We start from the raw sequence: 22708 nt of genomic DNA on the forward strand, positions 1-22708 counted from the left end.
CAAGGCACGCCAGGGCGTGTCCGGTCGACGGACAAGGGCGAGAAAGTGGAAGGTGTGCAGCAGCAGTCCGTACAAAAAGCCCCTCTTTGCCGTGCCAAAAGGCATGGAGGGCATGTCCCCGAGGCGGCTCATGTTGCGGGGCACCAGCACCCGAGGGAGGGTTCGGGGCTTGGGGCCAATGTGGAATTCTGTCCGAACAGGGGAACGTTCAGACGGAAGACCACCGCGCACCTGGGCCACCTCAAGACCCAAAATAACGTCGGGTCCGAGCACGACCGTTCTCAGGTCTTGGATGGCATCAGCTGCGACCTGGACACTCACAGACGCACGTCGCGCCAACTCCTGCGGGAGCATCCAGCCCAGTCCTCCACCACCCAGCACGTCCCCGATCCTGGTCACCCCTGCGGCCACAGCCCTCCTCTCTGCCAACCACTGAAAAGGACGGAGGGGCGGATTCCTGAGCAGCAGCTCTCTGACGATAGCCGCTACTCCTGACGGGGGAGAGCTGCGTCGCGAGGCGACCACTTTCCAGACTTTGATCAGGTCCTGGTAAAAGACGGGCAACGCCTGCAAGGAGCCACCGAGGCCCATCTGTTCTATAAACAGGAGCTGCACGTCATAATTCAGGCCGTGCACCTGACGGAAGAAATACGTCGTCAGGGCACACCATCTAGGAGGAGGCTCGACGTAGAGGTATCGCTGCAGGGTCTGAAGGCGGAAAGTCGCCACCTGTGTACGTAGGCACACTAGCGCCTGACCACCCTCCCTAAGCAGGAGACTCAGAACCTCGGCAGCAACCCAATGCAATCTTTTGTCCCAGAAGAAGTCGACTAACAATCTTTGGATTCTTGTGACAAAGTCCGGGGGAGGGGTCAAAGTGACCAGCCGATACCACAACATGGCGGCGAACAGCTGGTTTATGACCAGAACTCGACCTCGGTAAGATAGCACTCGGAGCAGTCCTGTCCAGCGCCGCAGGCGAGCGGTGACTTTCGTCTCCAGTTCCTGCCAGTTCGCCGGCCAGGATTCCTCAGCAGGGCAGAGATGGACCCCCAGGTAGAGGAGGCTGGTCCTGCTCCAGGTGAAAGGCCTGAGCTCCTCGGGTAGGGGATCCATCTGCCACTGACCGACCAGGAGTCCAGAACATTTACCCCAGTTGATCCTGGCAGAAGAAGCGGCAGAGTAGACCTCCTGGCACTCGCGCATCCTCCGCAGGTCAGCCGGGTCACTAAACATAAGGAGCAAGTCATCGGCGTAAGCCGAAAGGACCACCCCGATGCCCGGCCTGCGCAGAACCAATCCCGACAACCTCCTCCACAAGAGGCGCAGGAAAGGCTCCACGCAAATAGAATACAACTGGCCAGACGGGGGGCAGCCCTGACGTACCCCTCTCCCAAAGCGAAGGGGCGCCGTCAGGGACCCGTTAACCTTACTAGACACTCCGCGGCGGTGTACAGAAGTCGGATCCGGGCGACAAAATGCGTCCCGAACCCGAACGCTCGCAGAGTTCCGAGTAAGTATCCGTGATCCACCCTGTCGAACGCCTTCTCCTGATCGAGAGACAGGAAGGCGCTCGACAGACCAGCCCTCTGGGAATGGTGGATGATGTCCCGGACCAGATGGATGTTATCATAAATGGTTCGGTCCGGGACGGTGTAGGACTGGTCAGGGTGGATCATGTGGTCCAGCACAGTGCCGAGCCGAGAAGACATGGCTCGGGCGAAGATTTTGTAGTCTGTGCTGAGGAGGGAGACCGGGCGCCAGTTTTTCAGAAGGCGGAGATCCCCCTTCTTCGGCAGCAGGGCAATCACGGCCCTGCACCATGAAAGGGGCATCTCCCCGGTAGGAATGCTCTCCCCCAGGACCCCCGCGAAGTCGCTCCCCAAGACGTCCCAGAACGCCCTGAAGAACTCCACGGTCAGCCCGTCTAGTCCCGGGGATTTGCCCCTAGAAAGACCGTCGAGTGCGCCGTTCAGCTCCCCCAGACTTATAGGGGAGTCAAGCTTTCCGGCGCACTCCGGGCCGACCTGCGGCAGGTCCTGCCACAAAACTCTGCAAGCGTCCTCGCTGGGCGGATCCGGAGAGAACAGGGCAGTGTAGTAATCTCGGGCGATGGCCCTGATGCCCTCCTTTGAACTCTGGATCTTGGGGTTACAAACCCAGTACCATAACCACTTGGCTGGGTGTTAATCACTTGTGCATAATGTTCACTATTGTCAATAAACTCCCAAGAATGTCCCCCTGCCTATGGCTCCTTGTTCTGATGAGCAGGGTTTGTGTCACTCAGATGTGAAACCTTTCTGCGCATGAAAAGGCAGGTGTCTCAGTCCAGGGCATCTTCCCTGTGCTTTGTGCAGCCTTCAGACCAAAGTGATAGTTCAGCCTCATGCTCACTGGACACTGATGCCTGCACGTTGACAGTGCTTATCATTGCTGCCAGAGTGTCGTGGGCAGGCATTACTGAGTTTCATCATTCTCTCTGTGTGCTCTCAGCACCTTCAGGGTGGAGCTGGCCCCCATCTCTTCAGCATCTGAGACCAGTGACGCAGTGCTCCTGAAGGGGTCATGTGCTGAAGGTGGACAAAGGATCAGATGCTTTTATCATGGCTGCAGCTCTACGATATGACCCTGATCACAGAATGCAAGCAAGCTGCCCTCGGCCAGACAGGAGTCAGATAATCTCAGAGACTATGTGAAGATCTATGGACTATCCCCACTGCATGTCATCATCTTCCTCCTGTAATTGAGTGCCTTTTAGGGCCTCCACTGCGTCTCCATGACAGGGGCTTTATCATAGAGGGTATGTGCGTTGTAATAAGCCAAACTGGAGTCAAACATTCATAGATGAAATATGAGGTTCTATGGTGTATCCTCACTGCATGTCGTCATTATCGTTCACAAACCTAGCAGCAATGAAGGCCTCCTGAGCGCGCCTGCCTCATCTGGCTCATCCCCATCATCATCGCCTTCGAGGACTTCCTCACCCTCATTCCTGTCTGCGTCCTCCTCATTGGAGGAGAACTCTAGCTCCTCCATCTCCTCCTCAGCCAGCTCCTCTCCCCATTGTAGCGCCAGGTTGTAGAGGACACAGCAGACGACGACGATATGGGACATCCTCTGTGGACTAGATTGCAGGGCTCCACCAGACCAGTCCAGGCACCAGAACCTCATTTTCAGCATCCTGATGGTCTGCTCCACCAAGCTGCAAATTGCAGCATTAGCCTTGTTATACCTTCACGCTGCTGCTGTCTGAGGCCGCTGCACGGGTGTCATCAACCACGTCCTCTGCGGGTAGCCCTTGTTCCTGTGGAGCCAACCCTGCAGCCTCTCTGGACCCTGGAAGACTCTGGTGCACAGCCCCTGGAAACCATGTGCACATCTGCAGGATGCGTTTGTAGTGGTCGCGCACCAGCTGAACATTCAGCAAATGGAATTCCTTGTGGTTGACATAGTTGACCATGTGTTGTGATGGAGATCTGAGCACCATGTTAGTGCAGTCAATGGCACCCTGCACCAAGATCTGGGCAAGTCCAATTGCTCTTGCATCCTGGCTATCCTAGTCCCGGGCGAAATGCACAAAGTTGTGTGCCCTCACAAAGATGGCATCCATGACCTCATGAATGCATTTGTGGGTGGAGGCTTGTGATGTCCCACAGAGGTCACCTGTGCGTCCCTGAAAAAAATCACTGGCATAGAAATTGAGCACCACAGTCACTTTAATGGCCACTGGCTGTGGATGCCCTCACTGTCCCCATGGTGCCAAATCCTGCAGTAGCTGGCAGATGTGACCAACCAGTTCCCTAGACATGCGCAGTCTTCAAGACACTGGTTGTTGGTCATCCACAGGAATGAAATGCGGCATCTATAGACCCTGGGGCTAGCTAGGCACTGACCAGCAATGGCTTGCTGTGGCCCTTCGGCAGCATGTGCAGGAGCCCTAACTGCCCCTTCTTCCAGAGAGTGCTGCTCCTTCCTCTGCGCAGCCAGGAGCCTCGGTCGCTCTCTTCTCCGTCGTCTTCGCTCTCTGTAGGCCATTAGGCACATAGCTAGGTCACCAGGCTTCATGACCCTGATGTTCTCTTCCTGAAGGATGAAAGAGAGGGACGTGTAGGTTAGCATGGATGGACTAAGAAAATGTCTTGATTAAGTCCGAGAGCCCCTTCATGCATCCCAGAGAGTGCTGGCCACCACTTGGATGGCCAGAAATTACTGCGATGCATGGCTGCCCGAAACCCCTCCATCTCCGCACCACTCCACCCGAGCGATTGGAGGCAGTTTTCTCCATTGGACTACATGCTGTGCTCTCAGCTCAAGCACAGGCATTCTCTTAACAGGCAAGGCTGCACTGTTAGTATGAACTATGGAGGGGACTGGTCCAAATCGGGATGATGACATTGCAAAGGGCTGTGAACACCTCCACCAGTGACTGCTGCATGGCCAGCTTTAGCAAGGAGATTGTACACCATATCCAGTCGTCCAACTGTTCTGCAGTCCACTAAAACACTTATTACTTTGTAGCCTGTGCCCGAGGGGTGAAAAGCTCTGCATTGCTTAAGTGGGCAGAGAAGCTGGAGGCCTAACTCCAAGCATATCGATGTGGCTGCGCTAACTGTCTCAGCTGCAGAGGAATGGTCACTTTATACAAGGTTTCCCTAATGTATGTCCGCTCACCTCGCCCAACCCCCCTCTGCACCCCGCACGTGCTTGTGCACTATCTTCAACTGCAGGAGAGCCCTTACCCTCCCGTCCCAAAGTCGCCTCAACCGCAGGGCAACCCTAACGATCCCCCCTCCCCACCACCCCTGCAAATGCACATCAAACTTGAAGTCCAGCAGGACCCGGATGAGCGCACTACAACATTACTGTGTACTCACCTCTGAGTTTTCCTCAAAGTACAGCCCACCAAGTGGATGCCTTTTATATGCTCAGCAGGTCTGACAGTATCTGCGGAGAGGGATACAGTTAATGTTTTGAGTCCGAATGACTCTTAATCAGAACTAAGGAAAAATAGAAAAGAGGTGAAATATAAGCTGGTTTAAGGGGGGTGGGGGTGTGCCAGGTAGAGCTGGATAGAGGGCCGTGATAGGTGGAGATAGCCAAAAGATGTCATAGACAAAAGGACAAAGAGGTGTTGACAGTGGTGATATTATCTAAGAAATGTGCTAATGGGGACATTAAGGGTAGAAAGCAGGATGAGCAAGGGACAGATAGCCCTAGTGGGGATGGATTTGGGGGGGGACTTGAAATAGGCTAAAAGGTAGAGATAAAACAATGGATGGAAATACATTTAAAAATAATGGAAATAGGTGGGAAAAGAAAAATATATAAAATTATTGGAACAAGGGGGATCGGAAAGGGGGTGTGGATGAAGGAGAGAGTTCATGATCTAAAGTCGTCAAACTCAATTTTCAGTCTGGAAGGCTGTAAAGTACCTAGTCGGAAGATGAGTTGCTGTTCCTCCAGTTTGCGTTGAGCTTCACTGGAACATGGCAGCAGGCCAAGGATGGACATGTGGGCATGAGAGCAGAGTGGTGTGTTGAAATGACAAGCTACAGGGAGGTCTGAGTTGCAGACAGATCGAAGGTGTTCCACAAAGCAGTCACCCAGTCTGCGTTTGGTCTCGCCAGTGTAGAGGAAACCACATTGGGAGCAGCGAATGCAGTAGACTAAATTGAGAGGAGTGCAAGTGAAATGCTGCTTCACTTGAAAGGAGTGTTTGGGCCCTTGGATGGTGAGGAGGGGGTAAGTAAAGGGGCTGGTGTTGCACCTTCTGTGGTTGCATGGGAAGATGCTGTGGGAGGGGGTTGAGGTGTAGGGGGTGATGGAGGAGTGGACCAGGGTGTCCCGGAGGGAACGATCCCTGCGAAATGCCGCCAGGGGGTGAAGGGAAGATGTGTTTGGTGGTGGCATCATGCTGGAGTTGGCAGAAATGGCGGAGGATGATCCTTTGATTGCGGAGGCTGGTGGGGTGATAAGTGAGGACAAGGGGGACCCTATCATTATTCTGGGAGGGAGAGGAAGGATGTCATGTATTGTCATCAATTGCTGCGCCTTCTACAACCTGGATCTACAATGGGGAGAGGAGCTGGCTGAGGAGGAGATGGAGGAGCTGGAGGTCTCCTCCAATGAGGAGGACGCAGACAGGGATGAGGGTGAGGAAGTCCTCGAAGGCGACGATGATGGGGATGAGGCCCTTGCACTAGCCAGATGAGGCAGTTGCGCTCAGGAGGCCCTCATAGCTGCTAGATTTGTGAAGGATAATGACAACATGCAGTGAGGATACACCATAGACCCTCATATTTCATCTATGAACGTTTGACTCCAGTCTGGCTCATTGCAACGCACATACCCTCTATGATAAAACCCCTGTCATGGAGACGCAGTGGAGGCCCTAAAAGGCACTGAGTTACAGGAGGAAGATGATGACATGCAGTGGGACTCCGTAGATGTTCACATAGCTTCTGAGAGTTTTTCCAGGTATTTTTGTTTTTGTTCTAGATTTCCAGCATCTGCAGTATTTTTCCTTTTATATGCTGTTGTGAAACACGTTGGTGTGATGATCCAGCAGGGGGAATGATTCTGGCAGTTTTGGCATATAATGATATGCAGGTGTATTACAATGAGGTTCCTGACGTTTGAAGGTGGGAAACGTGACCCGCCATTGATGGACAGAGTGGCGATCTCAAACTGGTTTCACGATGTTGTGAAACTGACTTTTGGCCTTCTCGCCATATTGTCCGCTCAAGATACTGAACACGCCTGACTACAGCGGGCACAGAAAATCCTGGCCTGTGTCTCCACAGACAGGTTGACAGGTCCATGCACAGGTAATACATGCCTGAATTTTTTTTAAAAATCTATAGCAAATACGTCACCTGCTTCCCTTTCTCAGGTCAGACAAGTTGGTTGGAATTATCTTATTTGCTGTTTGATTTTAACCCTTGAAAACACTGAAACTGAGGAAAACGTTGCCTTTCATTGGTGCCACTTGATTCACTCCTTTTCCATGTGCCATTGAAATTGGCCACCATCTAGATGGTTGTACAGTTGGGTCATTCATATAGTATTTTTCTCCATTTAGTGAACAATGAAAACAACAATATTTATGGATTCACATATGGGCTGATGTCCTCAATTTTAATGTATTTATACTTTTGTGCAGATTGAGATAGAATACCAAAGCATGCCCAGAATGAAAACTTTGTTATGTCACTTAAAATATTATTGACCCTCTATTATTTTTGGTTATTGGAATTAACGATTCATTGCAAGTCTTAAAAAATGTCTAACTTTCCCACATCTCATTACTCACACCTAATCCCTTTTACCACCTGTCTGGCATTTCTATGCAAACCTCTCTTTCCTCCCTACACATAGTCCCTCTTTCATGCCACTTCTTTGCAGAAAACCCACCAAAGTGCTCTTCAGGTACAGCAGAAGGCTGAGACCATGTTACAGGCTGGGCACTATGACTCAGATGCTATCAGGGAATGCGCTGAGAAAGTGGCACTTCACTGGCAACAGCTAATGCTGAAGATGGAGGACAGACTCAAACTGGTCAATGCATCTGTGGCTTTCTATAAGACATCTGAACAGGTAGAAAATTCAAACATGCATTTTATTTAGTCATTATATTTTGATATTTAAGGTGTTGAAGCTGTAATTCTGCAATAGAACAGAAGAAGCCTTATCTTTTTCTCCAACTTATTGTGAAATGCTATGTTACAGTCAGTTTTCAGTTGGTTCCCCCTTTTACCTTTGTGCTCACCAATTTGATTAAGTCATTATTTCACAGAGAAATACTGGTTCATAAAGTCTGTACATCATTGGTATAATTTCAGAGTACAACTGAGATAAATAACTTTTTTGATAGCGAAATGGGGAAGAAGATGTTTATGTCAGTTTCCAGCATCAGGTTTCCCAAATTCCTGGACGCCTTCAGTTCCCTCTTGCAATCCGTCCACCAGGCCCCATCAGAGATATAGCTTTGCCAGGACAATATGAGGTCTCTTCTGTTCTTCAAATACATGTATTCAACATGTATTCTAGACATGTAAATTTACATAGACATCCAGTCTTTTACATTGACCTAAGAGGGAAAGCATCTCCTCTGAAAAATAGCACCCCCCATGCTGCAGCTCTCCCTCAACATTGTGCTGAAATATCAGCCTAGATTATGTGCTCTTGGATTGGGACTTAGAATTCTTGACCTAATGACTTAGAGATGAGAGTGCCATTACTGAACCAAGGCTGGCACCATAAGGTCATCCATGTCAAGCTGACTGTACAATTGTTCAGCCTCGGAAGCTGTGTGTGTGTGTGTGTGTGTGTGTGTGTTGAACTGTCAAGTCTAATGCTTGTTCTCTGATATTAGGTATGCAGTGTACTTGAGAGTCTAGAACAGGAGTACAGGAGGGATGAAGACTGGTGTAGAGGCCAAGATAAATTGGGGCCAAATGCTGAGTCTGACCATGTGACACCACTGATAAGTAAACATCTGGAGCAGAAAGAAGCCTTTCTTAAGGTAGTTTTCCTTTCCGTATCTACTTAAAAATAATGGCCCAGAATTACATGGGGGCCTGCTCTGCAGAAACCTTATCACAAGTCCAGCGGTCTAGAACCCCTGTATGCATTAGCTCCAGGCCAAAGCATCTAGCCCATGCCTAGGTGACTGGGGGGAGCTGCAATAGAAGTACCACCCCAAACTTGCTGACATCAAGCCACTCCAACAGGGAGGCCCATGAGGCTTTTTTTAGCCAAAGAAGTGCTTAATTTTTACTCCTGATGATCAATATTCAGGCATTTCAAAGATGATCCCCACCAGGATTGATTATGTTTCTCTTGGGGGCTTGTGGGATCTTCCTGAGGCCTCATTGCATCTCATGTCAGCTCTCAGCAGAATGTCAGTGTAACTGAGATCAGCCTGAAATTCTTCTACATTGCTCTCTCTGCTATTACATACCTTTTCTGGCATCTCACCTCCCCCAGCAGAATTCAGGCTTTTCACCCACTTTGGCTCCAGGAATTTCAAGATCTTTTGCATCCACAGTAAAAATAATGTAAAAACAAAGAAGTAAATTCAGTCCAAACAAAATAAAGTCCTCATCAGAAGTGGTCTAAATGCTGCATGAAGCACTTGGTAATTGTTCCATTATTTCTATTAAAGGGGCACTACCAATGCATTTTCTTCAGGAGATTTTAAATTAAAGCAAATCCCTGTACTTCACCCCATCAATGTGCCTCGGCCACAACCTCAGAACATGAACCCGATTGCAACAGTGAGATTTTTTCCAATTTCCTACACTAACCAATCTGTAACCTCCCTGAATGAAATGGTCATCTATTGACAAATTTGCTTTTTGATCAATGCTTTAATTTATGTAGAAATAGATATCACATAGAATGTACTCGTAGAAAGAGGCCAATCAGTCCAACTCGTCCATGCTGGTTTTTAGGATCAACATGAGCCTCTTCCCACAGTTATTTAGCTAACCCTATCACCATATCATATGAGTATATGAATTAGGAGCAGGAGTAGGCTATTAGGCCACTTGAGCCTGTTCTGCCATTCAATAAGATCATGGCTGATCTGATTGTGGCCTCAAATCCACATTCTGCCTACACCCAATAACCTTTGACACCCTTGTTAGTCAAGAATCTATTTACCTCTGCCTTATAATTATTCAATCATCTCCACCACTCTCTGAGGAAGAGCATTCCAAAGATTCATGACTCTCTGAGGGAACAAATTTTTTCTCATCTCCATCTTAAATGGAAGACCCCCTATTTTTAAATGGTGTTCCTTAGTTCTGTAGGCTCTCCTACCAGGAGAGACATCCTTTCAACATCCACCCTGTCAAGTCCCCTCAGGATCTTTAAAGTTTAAATAAGATCACCTCTCATTCTTCTGAATTCCAATGGATACAGGCCCAGCCTGTCCAACCTTTCCTTGTAAGATAACCACCACCAACCCCCAATCTCAGGTATCAATCAAGTGAACCTTCCCTGAACAGCTTCTAAGGCACTTATATCCTTTCTTAAATAAGGAAATCAAGACAGTGCACACTACTCCAGATGTGGTCTCACCAATGCCCTGTACAAATGTAGAAAAACATCCCTACTTATATATTCAATTCCACTTATAATAAACAACAACATTCCATAGCCTTTTATTCCTTTCTCCTTCAGATGTTTATCTATTTTACCCTTAAATGCATTTCTGCTATTCACCTCAATGACTTCTTGTGATCATGACTTCCACAATATACCACTGTCTAGGTAAAGAAGTTTCTCCTGAATTCCCTATTAGATTTATTATTGGCTATCATAAGAACATAAGAGATAGGAGCAGGAGTAGGCCATTCAGCCCTTCAAGCCTGCCCCATCATTCAGTAAGATCGTGGCTGGACTGCCCCAGGCCTCAACTCCTTTAGCGTGCCAGCTCCTCATGGCCCTCAACTCCCCAATATTTCAAAAATCTATCTATCTCCTTTTTAAATACTTTCAGTGATCTAGCCTCCACAACTCTCTGGGGTAGGGAATTCCAGAAATTCGCTACCCTCTGAGAGAAGAAATTCCTTCGCACCTCCGTTTTAAATGAGTGTCCCCTTATTCTGTAACTATATCCCCTAGTCTGAGATTCCCATACTAATGGAAACATCTTCTTAACATCTACCCTGTCAAGCCCCCTCAGAATCTTGTATGTTTCAATAAGATCACCCCTCGTTCTTCTAAACTCTAATGAATAAAGGCCTAACCTGTTTAGCCGTTCTTGATAAGTCAACCCCTTCATCCTAGGAATCAGCCTAGTGAATCTCTTATGAACTGCCTCCACTGCCAGTATATCCTTTCTTAAATATGGGACCAAAAATGTACGCAGTACTCCAGGTGTGGCCTCACCAACACCCTGTACAGTTGTAAAAAGACTTACCTATTTGTAAACTTCAACCCCTAGCAATTCAGGCCAAAATCCCATTTACCTTAATTACTTGCTGAATTTGCATGCTAACTTTTTTGTGTTTCATGCACAAGAACACCCAGATCCTCCTGTGCTGCACTTTTTTGGAATCTCTCTCCATTTAAATAATAGTCTGCATTTTGATTCTTCCTACCAAAGTACATGATCTCACACTTTCCTTCCTTAAACTCCATCTGCCAAGTTTTCACTCACTCACTCAATCTATCTATATCCCCTAGCAGAATCCTTATGTCCTCATCACAACATGCCCTCCTCTCTATTTTTGTATCGTCAGTAAATTTGGATACATGAGACCCTAGGACTTATCCTTGTGGCACTCCACTAGTTATGTCTTTCCAACTTGAATAAGACCCATTAATTCCGACTCTCTGTCTTCTGCGTGTTAACCAATCCTCAATCCATGCTCATACATTACTCCCAATACCGTGAGCTCCTATCTTGTGCAGTAACCTTTTATGTGGCATCTTTTTGAATGCCTACTGGAAACCCAAATGCACTACATCTACCAGTTCCCCTTTATCAATTCTGCTTGTTATATCCTCAAAGAACTCTAGCAAATTTGTCAAACATGATTTCCCTTTCACAAAACCATGTTGACTCTGTTTGATTGCGTTAAGCTTTTCTAAATGTCCTGCTATTTCTTCCTAAAGAATGGACTCTAGCATTTTCCTAATGACAGATGTTAGGCTGACTGGCCTATAGCTTCCTGCTTTTTGTCTCCCTCCCTTCTTGAACGGGGCATCACATTAGTGGTTTTCCAATCCACAGGGTCCCTCCCGGAATCCAATCGGTTCTGGAATATTTCAACCAATGCCTCATCTATCCCTGCAGCCACTTCCTTTAAAACCCTTGGATGCAGGCCATCAGGGCCTGGCAACTTGTCTGCCTTTAGTCCCATTAGTTTGTTAAATACTTTATCCCTTGTGATAGAGACTGTTACAAGACTTTCCTCCCGGTAGTTCATGGCTTATCTGATATCTTTGGGATGTTTATAGTGTCCTCCACCATGAAGACCGATGCAAAATATTGGCTTAAGTTATCTGCCATTACCCTGTTCCCCATTATCAATTCTCCAGTCGCATCCTCCGAGGATCCCATGCTCACTTTAGCTACTCTCTTTCTTTTTATATACCTGTAGAAGGTCTTGCTGTTTGTTTTTATATTTCTTGCCAATTTACTTTCATAATCAATTTTCTCCCTTTTTATTAGCTTTTTAAACATCCGCTGCTGGTTCCTAAAAAAATCCCAATCCTCTGGCCTACCACTAGTTTTCGTGCTTTTTATGCCTTAGTTTTTGATTGGATACTCTCCTTGACCAGCTTGTTAACCACGAGTGGTTCATCCTTCTCATTGAGTCCTTCTTTTTGACTGGGATAAATTTTTGTGGAGCGTGATGAAATACCTGCTTGACTGTCTGCCACTGTTCATCCAATGACCTTCCTCTTAGTCTATTTTCCCAGCCCAGTTTAGCCAACTCTTTCTTCATATCTCTGTAATTGCCCTTATCTAAGTTGAGGACACTGGTTTGAGACCTGAGTTGCTTGCCCTCAAACTGAATTTGAAATTCTACAGTGTTGTGATCGCTACCCCCTAGGGGATCCTTAACTACGATATATCCTATTAATCCTACCTCATTACACATTACTAGATCTAAAATAGCCTGTTCCCGGGTAGGTTCTGCAACGTATTGCTCTAAGAAACAATCCCTGATGCACTCAGCAAATTTGTCTTCCATGTTACCCTGCCAATCTGATTTGTCCAGTTAATATGCAGAGTTAAATCACCCATGACAATTGTAGCACCCTTCTTACATGTTTCCCGATTTATACTTTGTCTTACAGTGAGGCAACTCTTTGGGGCCTATGGATGACTCCCACCCATATATACTGATGTCCATTAGCGCTGGTCTCCCACAAAAAGTGGAAACATTTTCACAACGCACATCCAGCCAAACCCTTTCATGTTGAATGATATTCAATTATTTTAATGATAGTGCTCATTAATAAAATATTCTGTTCAGTTTGGAATATTCTATTCCCCTTATGGCTAAATAATGTAGTTATTTAAAAGCTCAATCTAAGTTCATTGATTTGGGATGCTGATGCAGTGATAGCAGATGAGGTTTCCTGCTGCCAGTGCATACTTGGAAAATTACCCCCTTAATGTTAATAACCGAGCAATGCAACAATTCAATTAATTACGCTCAGTGGTTATTGTCTTAAAATGTTTCCAGCTGAATAACTGTCAAACAAACAGCTACTAATTGTTTAATTAGAATCTTCATTTCTTTTCCATTCTATTTGCATTTACAAATCTCTTAGACAAAACTACAGTGAACATTTGTACCTCTCTTCTAACTCTTTTGCTGCTTTCGAATCCAACCCACTCTCTCTTCCACTCTCTCTTTCCCAAATTACTCTCTTTGGCTCTTGCATACCTTTTTTGTTTCTGTCTTTCTACATATCTATTATTCTTTTCCTAAGACTGGCTCTCCTTCTATGAATCCTGCATCTCATCTCTTCATGCTTTTCTCTGTAGGGCCTGGATTTTTGTTCCTGAGGTGGATAGCGTGAGTTGGGAAATTTCCTAGCCTGCCACACCCACCTCAGGAGAAACCAAATGGTGTGATCTTTGTTCTGGGGGGTGGATACTAGATGGAGTCGGGCCTGCTGCTTTGGATGTAGATTGGATGCAGCCACAGGGGCTGCCATGTACCGAGGCGGGTTGATTTTGGAATGGTCTAGTGAATGGTCGCTTGTTAGGCTGTTTAGGGTGCTCACCACCTGCTACAAATAGGCAGAGCACGTGTGGCTTGGCTCTGTACATTTCTACTTGAAAATTGCAGATGGGCTCCGACAACTGGCCTGATTTGTATTTGCAATTAGTCTCCTGCCTGTGTCAGGCTGGAATGCTGGATGCCCATTTCAAGGCCCTCCTGAATGCGTTGTCAGACGGGCCTAAGGTGTCCAAAGATTGGCTGCTATTTCCTTGCTTTGTGAATCGCTCCTACTGTGTAACGTATGGAAAACACTGAATGAGTAGGTGTAGCAGTGGCTGGTGTGATCAGCTTGAGAGAAATATGAAGTTTGTTGAACTGTCAGAAATTACCACCTTATTGTGTGTTCACAGGCCTGCACTCTTGCGCGCAGGAATGCTGAGGTATTTTTGAAATACATTCACAGGAACAATGTCAGTATGCCTGGTGTGGCTGCTCACACAAGAGGCCCCGAGCAGCAAGTAAAAGGTGGGTGTGGGTCTACAAAGGATGGATGGTTCACTTACAATCCACGAGTGTTACTCAGAAAATCAGTGATATTTACTTTCATTCTGCAGCTTGTCAGTTAAAGGGATAATGATAATGATTTTGTAACATTTGATTGCTTTCCAACAGTTAAGATTCTGTTTTGTTGTCTTGTTATTGTTGTTGATTTAATCTTCTTCATACTGTGGGCTTTTTGTATATAATCCTAACTGAATGACATTTCTGCTGTTGAAAACTGCCTAATTGAATGTTGTCATCCAGGAGGGTACATTTGGATGAATTTTCGGTGATACACCCCGCAGAGCTTCACACTTCATAAAACTGTTGAGTTCTAACCCCCTTTTCCATTTGTCCTCTGCCACTGAACTTTCCAATGATGACTGCTCATGTTTGACGTCAGTGTAATTGATTTTTCTTTCATCATTCTGAGCGAATGAAAGCATTTAGTAGAAGATTAACACTGGAACAATAGCCCCATGTGCTGTCAGAATCTGAGGAAGTGACAGTGTTGTTGTTTTGTTTTGCAGCTATTCTAAGTGAGCTCCTCCAGAGAGAGAACAGGGTTCTTCATTTCTGGACAATGAAGAAGAGAAGACTAGATCAATGCCAACAATATGTGGTATTTGAAAGAAGTGCCAAACAGGTATCTGTTATATACCTTACCAGTTTTATCTTGTCCTTTGGTGACTGTTAGCTTGAAGCCTTGATAAAGCCTTTGTAATCTTTGAAGTCCATGCTAGCAGGGTTTCCTGTGTCAAAAACCAAAAGCTACATATATGGAATCGTCCATGGGAGCTACAATTAATAATACTAACTAAGGGTTATAGTTGGAAATCATGGCCAGGAATGCAGTTTTAATATATGTGCTCCCAGTGCACAAAACGCAGTAAAATTTGTACCTTTCATACTTTTTTTCATTTCTTTCTGTAAAGATTTGGTTGTAAAAGGAGGGAAGGACTTGCTGGAGTAAGTTGTGAGGTTTAATACAACACTTTACATAGAGAACTGTGCCCTGTGTGTATTTTTTTTTTCTTATTTGTTTCTTGTGTAGCTCTAGCTTTACCTTATGATGTTATTATGCAAGAAAGACTAAAAAAATCTGATGCCACTGAATTTGAGCAAAGAACTTTGCCATTTCCAATAGAACATTTAGCCTATTGTTTTTCACTCTGTATTCAACAGGCTTTGGACTGGATCCAAGAAACAGGCGAGTATTACCTCTCCACACATACCTCTGCTGGGGAAACTACTGAAGAAAATCAAGATCTTATGAAGGAATACGGTGAATTCAGGATTTCTGCCCAGGTAAGACTAAAGAAATTGTTTCCCTTGTACTAACTTACTAACTTATCAATGTCTTTACCCACAGGTATTCCAGGATATATTTGAGCGAGAGCTGAAAACAGCCCTGTCCAGATTCTCATATTAGTTCATGTGCTGTGATGATAAATGTTTTGCCAGGTGCCCTGAATATTTCTGCTCAGGAGAGGATACATTCAGTTGTTTGAAATGTTACTTTACCCACTGATGGTAAATGTGAGTCTGATTTTAAAGCACATGCGAAGTGACTTCCAAAGTGATGTAGAAAGACAGAAATGTTTACAGTTATCCATAGGTGGTGTATGTTGAATCAATGTAGCAGAGTACTCTCCATGATGCTGTCGGTTGTTTAGTCAACACAGAAAAGCAAGTCTTACCAATAGGACAATTTTAGGGATTTTTTACCCAGAAAGTGAGGGTCTACTTTATTAAAATTACATCTTATATGGATTTAAGAGGTCTTATTATACAAATAGTCTAAGTTCAAAGCTGTTTGAGAACACCAACAAATGGTATGAACAGAAATTCCACACAGATAATCTGCTTTCTTTTTTTATTTCTGCGTAGTCAGTATTTCTGCCATAAGTCGTTTGACTTGTTGAATTATTCTTTCTGTTTAATTTTGTGATAATTTTGTGATAAAGATCAAATGGCAAATTGTGACATAAATCATACCTATAGATTCTGTTTGCCAGTTGTGGACTATACTCTCATAGGGCTGAATTTTTACCTCGTCGGGTGGGCGCAGTGGATGGGCCTGAGGGCGGTCATGAAACCAACTGCCATCTGCAATTGGGCCCCGACTGCAATTAATGGCCAGCCAGCATGAATCACATGCTGGGAGCCTCAGCGTTAACTGGGTGGAGGAGGAGGAGGGCAAACGGTTAGATGGGCAGTGAAAAATCAGATTTCATTAATTGATTAAGGGCCTTAAAAGACATCTTAATTGTTGGTGGTTATACATGAGAGGTGGCAGCACGCCTGCTGAGCGAATATTGCAAGGATGCATGATGACATCGGGACACTCGCCCAACATCATCATACACTATTTTTCTCTCATTCAGGTAGGGCGCGTGCCCACCCGATGAGAGAAAAATTCTGCCCATAATATTTGTGTTTTTAAATTGAGTGTTTTTCTGATACTCATGATCTCCATATTTTTGTATGTTGTGGTATTGTGGAATCTTCCAAAGTTCTGTGTGAAATGTATTTTCATTCCATATGCAGTGCATTTTGTGGAAATGCTTATCCCAATTGCTTATAAGGATGAATCTTGATTTCTAGCTTTGACTTGATTAAAGTTGTATTTTTCAGTGTTCTTTGTACTTCAACCTTAGAAGGGCCAAGCAAATTGAATGAACCCAAAGTTGTGTTTTCAGGTTCTCCAAATTTCACATATATGATCTCTAATTATTGTAACAGTTCAAACTTATTGATTGTGTATTTCCTCACACAGCTTTTTCATCTTTCACCTGCGCGAAAGAGCGCATTCCAGGCTGAGGGAATCCCTCCCTGCTCGCACAGAGAACGCTTAGCAATTCCTAGCGCACGTCACGCTTGGCAGGCCTTAATTGGCCTGCCCACTTAAAATGGCTGCACGCCCCCAACTGGGGGTGCCGATTGGAGGCCTGCCGCCTGCCAGCACCCGCTCCTGCTCTTTCCCCCCCCATCAACCTGTGGTGCCTCTACTTCACCTCTCCTCCACCTCTCTTCCTTTAAGGTGCTTCTTAAAACCTATCTCTTTGATCAAATTTTTGGTCATCTGCCCTGATATCACCTTGCATGAATTGGTGGCAAATTCTGTCTGATAAAGCTCCTGTGAAGCACTTGGGGTATTTACTAGGTTAAAGGTGCTGTCTAAGTTTATGTTGTTTTATGGTATAACCACACAAGTTTGGGACTTCATAAATATTGGTAAAGGAATAGCAACAAATACAGCTTGTCATTATAAAGTGCCATTAATATAGTACAATGTCGCAGTGTGCTTCATAGATGTGTAATCAGACAAAAGAAAATGCCATAACAATGATCATTTATGGTTTTTGTGCAACAGTGGATAGAGTGTCAGAATTCAATCTCTAAAGTACTGGCAAAAAATCCTATAATACCATGTCATAAATGACATTTCACTGGAGGATGTCATAGATGAATAGCTTATAAGTGGATACAGATTTAGGGAAAAGGGGGGAGGGAAAAGCAAAATGCAGGGGTCTGTGATTGGGGAAGAGATGACTGCATGACAAAAGTGAGGATAGTGCAGGGTAAAAAACTAATGAAAAGACTTGTTATGATCCTAGACTAGAACCCCAAACTTTTGGTAAGATCTGGTTAGATACCAATAACATTTTGTTTAACGTAGTTAAAGTTTGAGATTCAAGAACTTGCTAAGAGAATAAAGCCACAAGGTTCCATGGGTTTTGAACAAAAATAAACTTTATTATACAAGGCCAAAAAGTTAAAACAATTTAAAATATATCTTATACGCTAACATTCAGGGTTAATATGAGATACATGTGAATTAATGGGCAAGTTATGGTCAAACCCACCACGTTGTACAATAAATAGCAAATGCAACCAAGATGCAACCTACAGATTTGTCAGCAACCCACCCAGATGTCAGTAAACATTGAGTCAACCAATCTTGTTGAAACTCTTTCTCCCTCATGAGAGACTCCAAACTTTTCACTTTAGAAGAGCAAGCCTCTGAATTCCCTCAAAGCTGCTCCAACTCAGACTGCCTCATTGACTGCACACCTCCCAGAGTTCCAAACTTGTCTCCCAAGACTCCATTCCCTTGATTTCCGACTCTGAACTCCAACCTCTACTTACTGGCACAATTTCAGCTCTTAAATAGCTGGCTAGCTTCACTGGACTGTCAGTGCCCCCGGATTTCACCAAGCTCCAATCTCCCCAGCTACACCAAGCTATAAATGGCTCCAGGGGGCTTCTTCTGCGCCCATGTCCTTTCCAGCATGGAACTAGTTACCTTCTGCCACCTTCTCAGCTCCCCAGGACTTCTCCTGAGCCCTAACTACACAGAGATGTCTAACTGTTCCTGAGCCCCAACTACAGAGTCAACTAACAACAACACTTTTGCTGCTTGGAGCTGGCTAACAGCAGTACCTTTTCAGTATGGCCTTTTCTCCTGCTGCAGAACACTCACTCCCCCAACAAACACATAGATACAATGAAACTGCAGAACTTTCTTGAGCTCCCCCCAACTCCCTGACAACGTAATCTTCCGGGGCTCGCTGAATGCTTTTAAATTAATCGTATCTTTAATTTCCAAAACAACACGCTGAACTGTATTTCTCTGAAAGCAGTATTGATACTCATTTCCAATTCTCCAGCTAAGTAAGCCCTCCTGTTTTATGATTTTACTTTCTAGCTGTTAACCCCTTAAGTCAACATTGCCTCAACCTTTTAAGTGTAATAGTCTTCAAGCTGCTTTAATTGCATTTATCCAATTTCCTACAGTTAACTTTAATCTTCCCAGAACTAAAAATCACCTCTAAAATATTACCATGAACTAGGTATTTATAACAAGTTAGAGAAACAAAAAATAGGTCCAGAGGATGTGTGAGAGATGGCAACATGAAAAATCTGACTGACCTGCTGAGTGTTCCTACCATTTTTTGTTTTCATTTTGGATTTCTAATGTCTGCAGTATGTTGCCTTTTATGGAAATTGACTTAATCACCTTAAATCAAATTGTGCAATATATGGGGCTGGACTTTCTGTTTTTCGACAGGGTGTGGGAAGCAGAACGGAAAGTGAGTCTTCGCTCACTCCTGCTTTTGCCATCTCAGATCGTCAAATCATGCATTGGACAGCTGCCTAGCAGGAAGGGGGCCAATTAGAAATGTGAAGCGGGATTCTGCACCCAATCAGGTGCCTAGCCCAGGACATAACGTGGCAGATGGTCACGCCCTAAACAGGAAATTGGCCACGACTACAAATTTAAAGGTCCCCTGCTCTCTGAACTTGTCTTTATTTCTTATGGAAGGCTCAAAAGCATCAATAAATTAACTCAAAAATCATACAGATGCTGACACCTTCAGCAGCAGAATCTGCTACTACATGCAGCCATGATCCCAGTGGCAGGCCTTTTCTTCTGCCTTTGTGCCACCTCAGCATACCTGCCCTAAATCATTTTTTCACATCTGACACCCAAAAAATGTAGGGGGCAACAAAAAAATTGTATTCAAGTGGCTTTTTAACAAGCTTAATAGCTTGTTAATTGGAAATTTCAAAATTGTGGGCGGGCTCTCAATTTCAATCCTGGTTACCTTAATAATTTCTGAGACTGACAGGATGACGTCGTATTGACAACCTGACATCATCAGACCATATTTTAGGCTCACACACGGGGCGGGGGTTGGCCTGCCCAATTTGCAGCCAGGAAATCCAGCCCATGAAATAATATTCCCTTCATTCCCAAAAACATCAAAAATATACCACCGTAATAATTACTTCATTACACCAGATAACCCTCCTTTTGTTTAGGCATATCCTTAAAATTCCTGTGATACCACAGGAGATTTACAATGGCCTGGATCTTCCGAGCAGCGGCAATCAGATTACCACTGTACTCCAAAATTCCTCCTACTCGACCCTGCTGCGCACTTCTTCCAGGACCTTCCAATCACTGCTTTCACAGAAATGCACAGCACAACGTAATTTGGGGAACTCCGTCTGAGCAGAATAGAGTCAGGGGAAGACAGGACGTGCTCCCTTTTTACTGCACTAACTGTCGTATGGTAAGTTTAAAGGTCCAGTCAGAATGATAGTGAATGGATGAGTGAATGGGTGAGTGGATGAGTGAATGAATGGGTAGGTGGGTAGATGAGTGAGATGGTAGGTAGGTAGGTGGGTGAGGTGGGTAGGTAGGTGAGTTGGCAGATGGGTCAGAGATAGTTGGTGGTTGGGGGCTAGTTGGGTTGGGTTGGGGACTATTGTCGGGTGGCTGGGTGGGGGGTGTAGTCAGGTCATGTCAGGGTAAGTAGGTAGGTGAGTTGCGTAGGTGGGTAAGGTGGGTGAGTCGGCAGATGGGTCAGAGGTAGTTGAGTGGTCAGGGGGATGGTTGGGTTGGGGGCTAAAGTCGGGTGGTCGGGGGCGTAGTCAGGTAGTCATCCTGTCAGTCTCAGAAACTAAGAAGGTATGTGGAGCCAAAATTAGAAACCTGTCTGCAATTTTGAAATTACCAGTTAACAAGCTAGGGGGTGGGGGGGTAGGGGTGGTGTTTTGTCCATTCGGGTCACATCAATGAGTAATTGGGTGGCCGATGTGGGTAGCCAGGTGGTAGTCGGGTAATTGGAGGGTTGGTTGGGTTGGCCGATAGGCAGGGGCTGTTTGGAGGCTCAGTTGTAGAATTATCCAGAATTAGACTAGATTTTAAACTGTTTGATATTCCCTAGGTAATTACCCAGGTAAGTGCCACATAACTGTCTGAAGTCTCCGACTCTAACTCAGAGTCCCAGAGCAGAGGGTCCCAGGGAGCAGGGAAACTGCCTATTGGAAGTTGAAAATTCCTGAGTAATTTCCACTTAGGTCCGCACATCAGGACCTCCACAGGGTCCTGATGCACATCTTCAGTCATGTGTCCGGTGTTTGGAAGATTTGGCCCAATAGGTGTATGTGGATAGATACATATGCATGCTGACACATATATCTCTCTTACATATTTAAAATTGTCAGAGGTCTCAATGTTCTACTGGTATGGTACCTATTGGTGTCCCTGCAAATATACATTATACCACCAAACATTACAACTGCATTCAAGCCCTTTCTTTCAATTCCAACTGCAATACTGACCATTCACCACAGGGTGACACTGTAGCAGTGCCTTACCAAGAGAATGGCAGACATATTACAATAGGTATATTAAGACAAGTACATTATGCTCGCATCATTGGTAACAGAAATCCATGTTTCCTGTTTCCCCTACCCCTGTTTTTGCAGAGTAGCATGGGTGGAACTCCTAGGACTTGATGGTCTCTTCTGTTTAATGGCAGCATTGTCGATGCTATTTGAATAGCCACCTGGCCACTAGCCTACTCTGCCCACCACTATTGGCTGTTTAACTGACATCACTCTGTCACTCACCTGCTCATCTATCTGTCAACCTGCCACACTTCAGCTCTGTCTCTTGACTGTTTGCCTGCAGGCCTCACTGGCTGTGCAGTACTTCGGACCAATCACTCACTGCAGCGGTTGACTGACACCAAATGGTAACCAGAGAGAAAAGCTGTTTCTCTCCATCCCTGCGACTGGCCTCTTGACAGCCTTGTATTTTTGCCCCTCCCACTCTCCTTTCCTCTTCCTGCCCTTTCCAGCTATATCTTTCCCCTCTGCTTCATTCTCGCTTCCTTCTTTCACAGTCCTACCTCAACCCTGGACCAGTTATTTTCCACTTTACTTGACCTGAAGATTTTTCTCCAAAAGCTGTAGATACTTGGTGAAGACTGAGATTGATGGATTGTTGTTAGGTAACAATATCAATGGATATGGAGCATAGGTGGGTACAGGTGGTGAGAAATGTATCATCCATGATCTAATTCAGGGATTCTCTGCCTCCCATGTTATAAAAATTCTGGGGTCCCTGTGACACAACTAGCATATTTTCTGTATAAAAATTAGCTGTACCATTAAACAAATATATTATTTTTGTTTTACTTAATGTTAAACCTATTGCTGGAGCTAAGCAACAATTCTGTCAAGATATGGAGGTACTTCCAACAAGTACCATGTGTCATGGTTTGTTCTGGTTCAGTACTTTGTTTTCATTGTATTTGTTGAAAATCCAACTTGGCATTAATAATTTGCACTAAATAGGCCCAACGTTTTCAGTGGTGCAGAAGAAGCAGTGCTGTATTCATCAGAGCATTCACACCCAGAGCCCTCAGCTTCTCCAGTAGAATAAGATCTCAGAGTACTACAGTACAGAAGGAGGACATACAGTCGATTGTGTGCACTGGCTCTCTCACAGAACAATCCAGTTAGTCCCATCCCCAGCTCTTTCCCCACAACGCTGCAATTTTTTTCTCCTCAAATTGATCCAGGAGCCTTATGAAATCTGCCATTGAATCCGTTTCCGCCACCATATTAGGCAGTATAAAGTTTAATGTTCTGTCACCAGTTGGACCACC

At 45.2% G+C, this 22708-nt stretch overlaps 1 protein-coding gene across 1 annotated transcript in view; it reads left to right on the top strand.

Moving 5' to 3' along the window:
- Positions 1 to 22708, top strand: part of kalrna (kalirin RhoGEF kinase a) — a 1007899-nt gene that overhangs the window by 605781 nt on the left and 379410 nt on the right. Inside the window, exons 17-21 of the mRNA XM_041200492.1 lie at positions 7405 to 7596; positions 8375 to 8524; positions 14108 to 14222; positions 14768 to 14883; positions 15423 to 15545. Coding sequence (XP_041056426.1) covers positions 7405 to 7596; positions 8375 to 8524; positions 14108 to 14222; positions 14768 to 14883; positions 15423 to 15545 — 696 coding nt within the window. The remainder of the gene's footprint in view (positions 1 to 7404; positions 7597 to 8374; positions 8525 to 14107; positions 14223 to 14767; positions 14884 to 15422; positions 15546 to 22708) is intronic.

This window comes from Carcharodon carcharias, chromosome 12, assembly GCF_017639515.1.
Source record: "Carcharodon carcharias isolate sCarCar2 chromosome 12, sCarCar2.pri, whole genome shotgun sequence".
NCBI lineage: Eukaryota > Metazoa > Chordata > Chondrichthyes > Lamniformes > Lamnidae > Carcharodon > Carcharodon carcharias.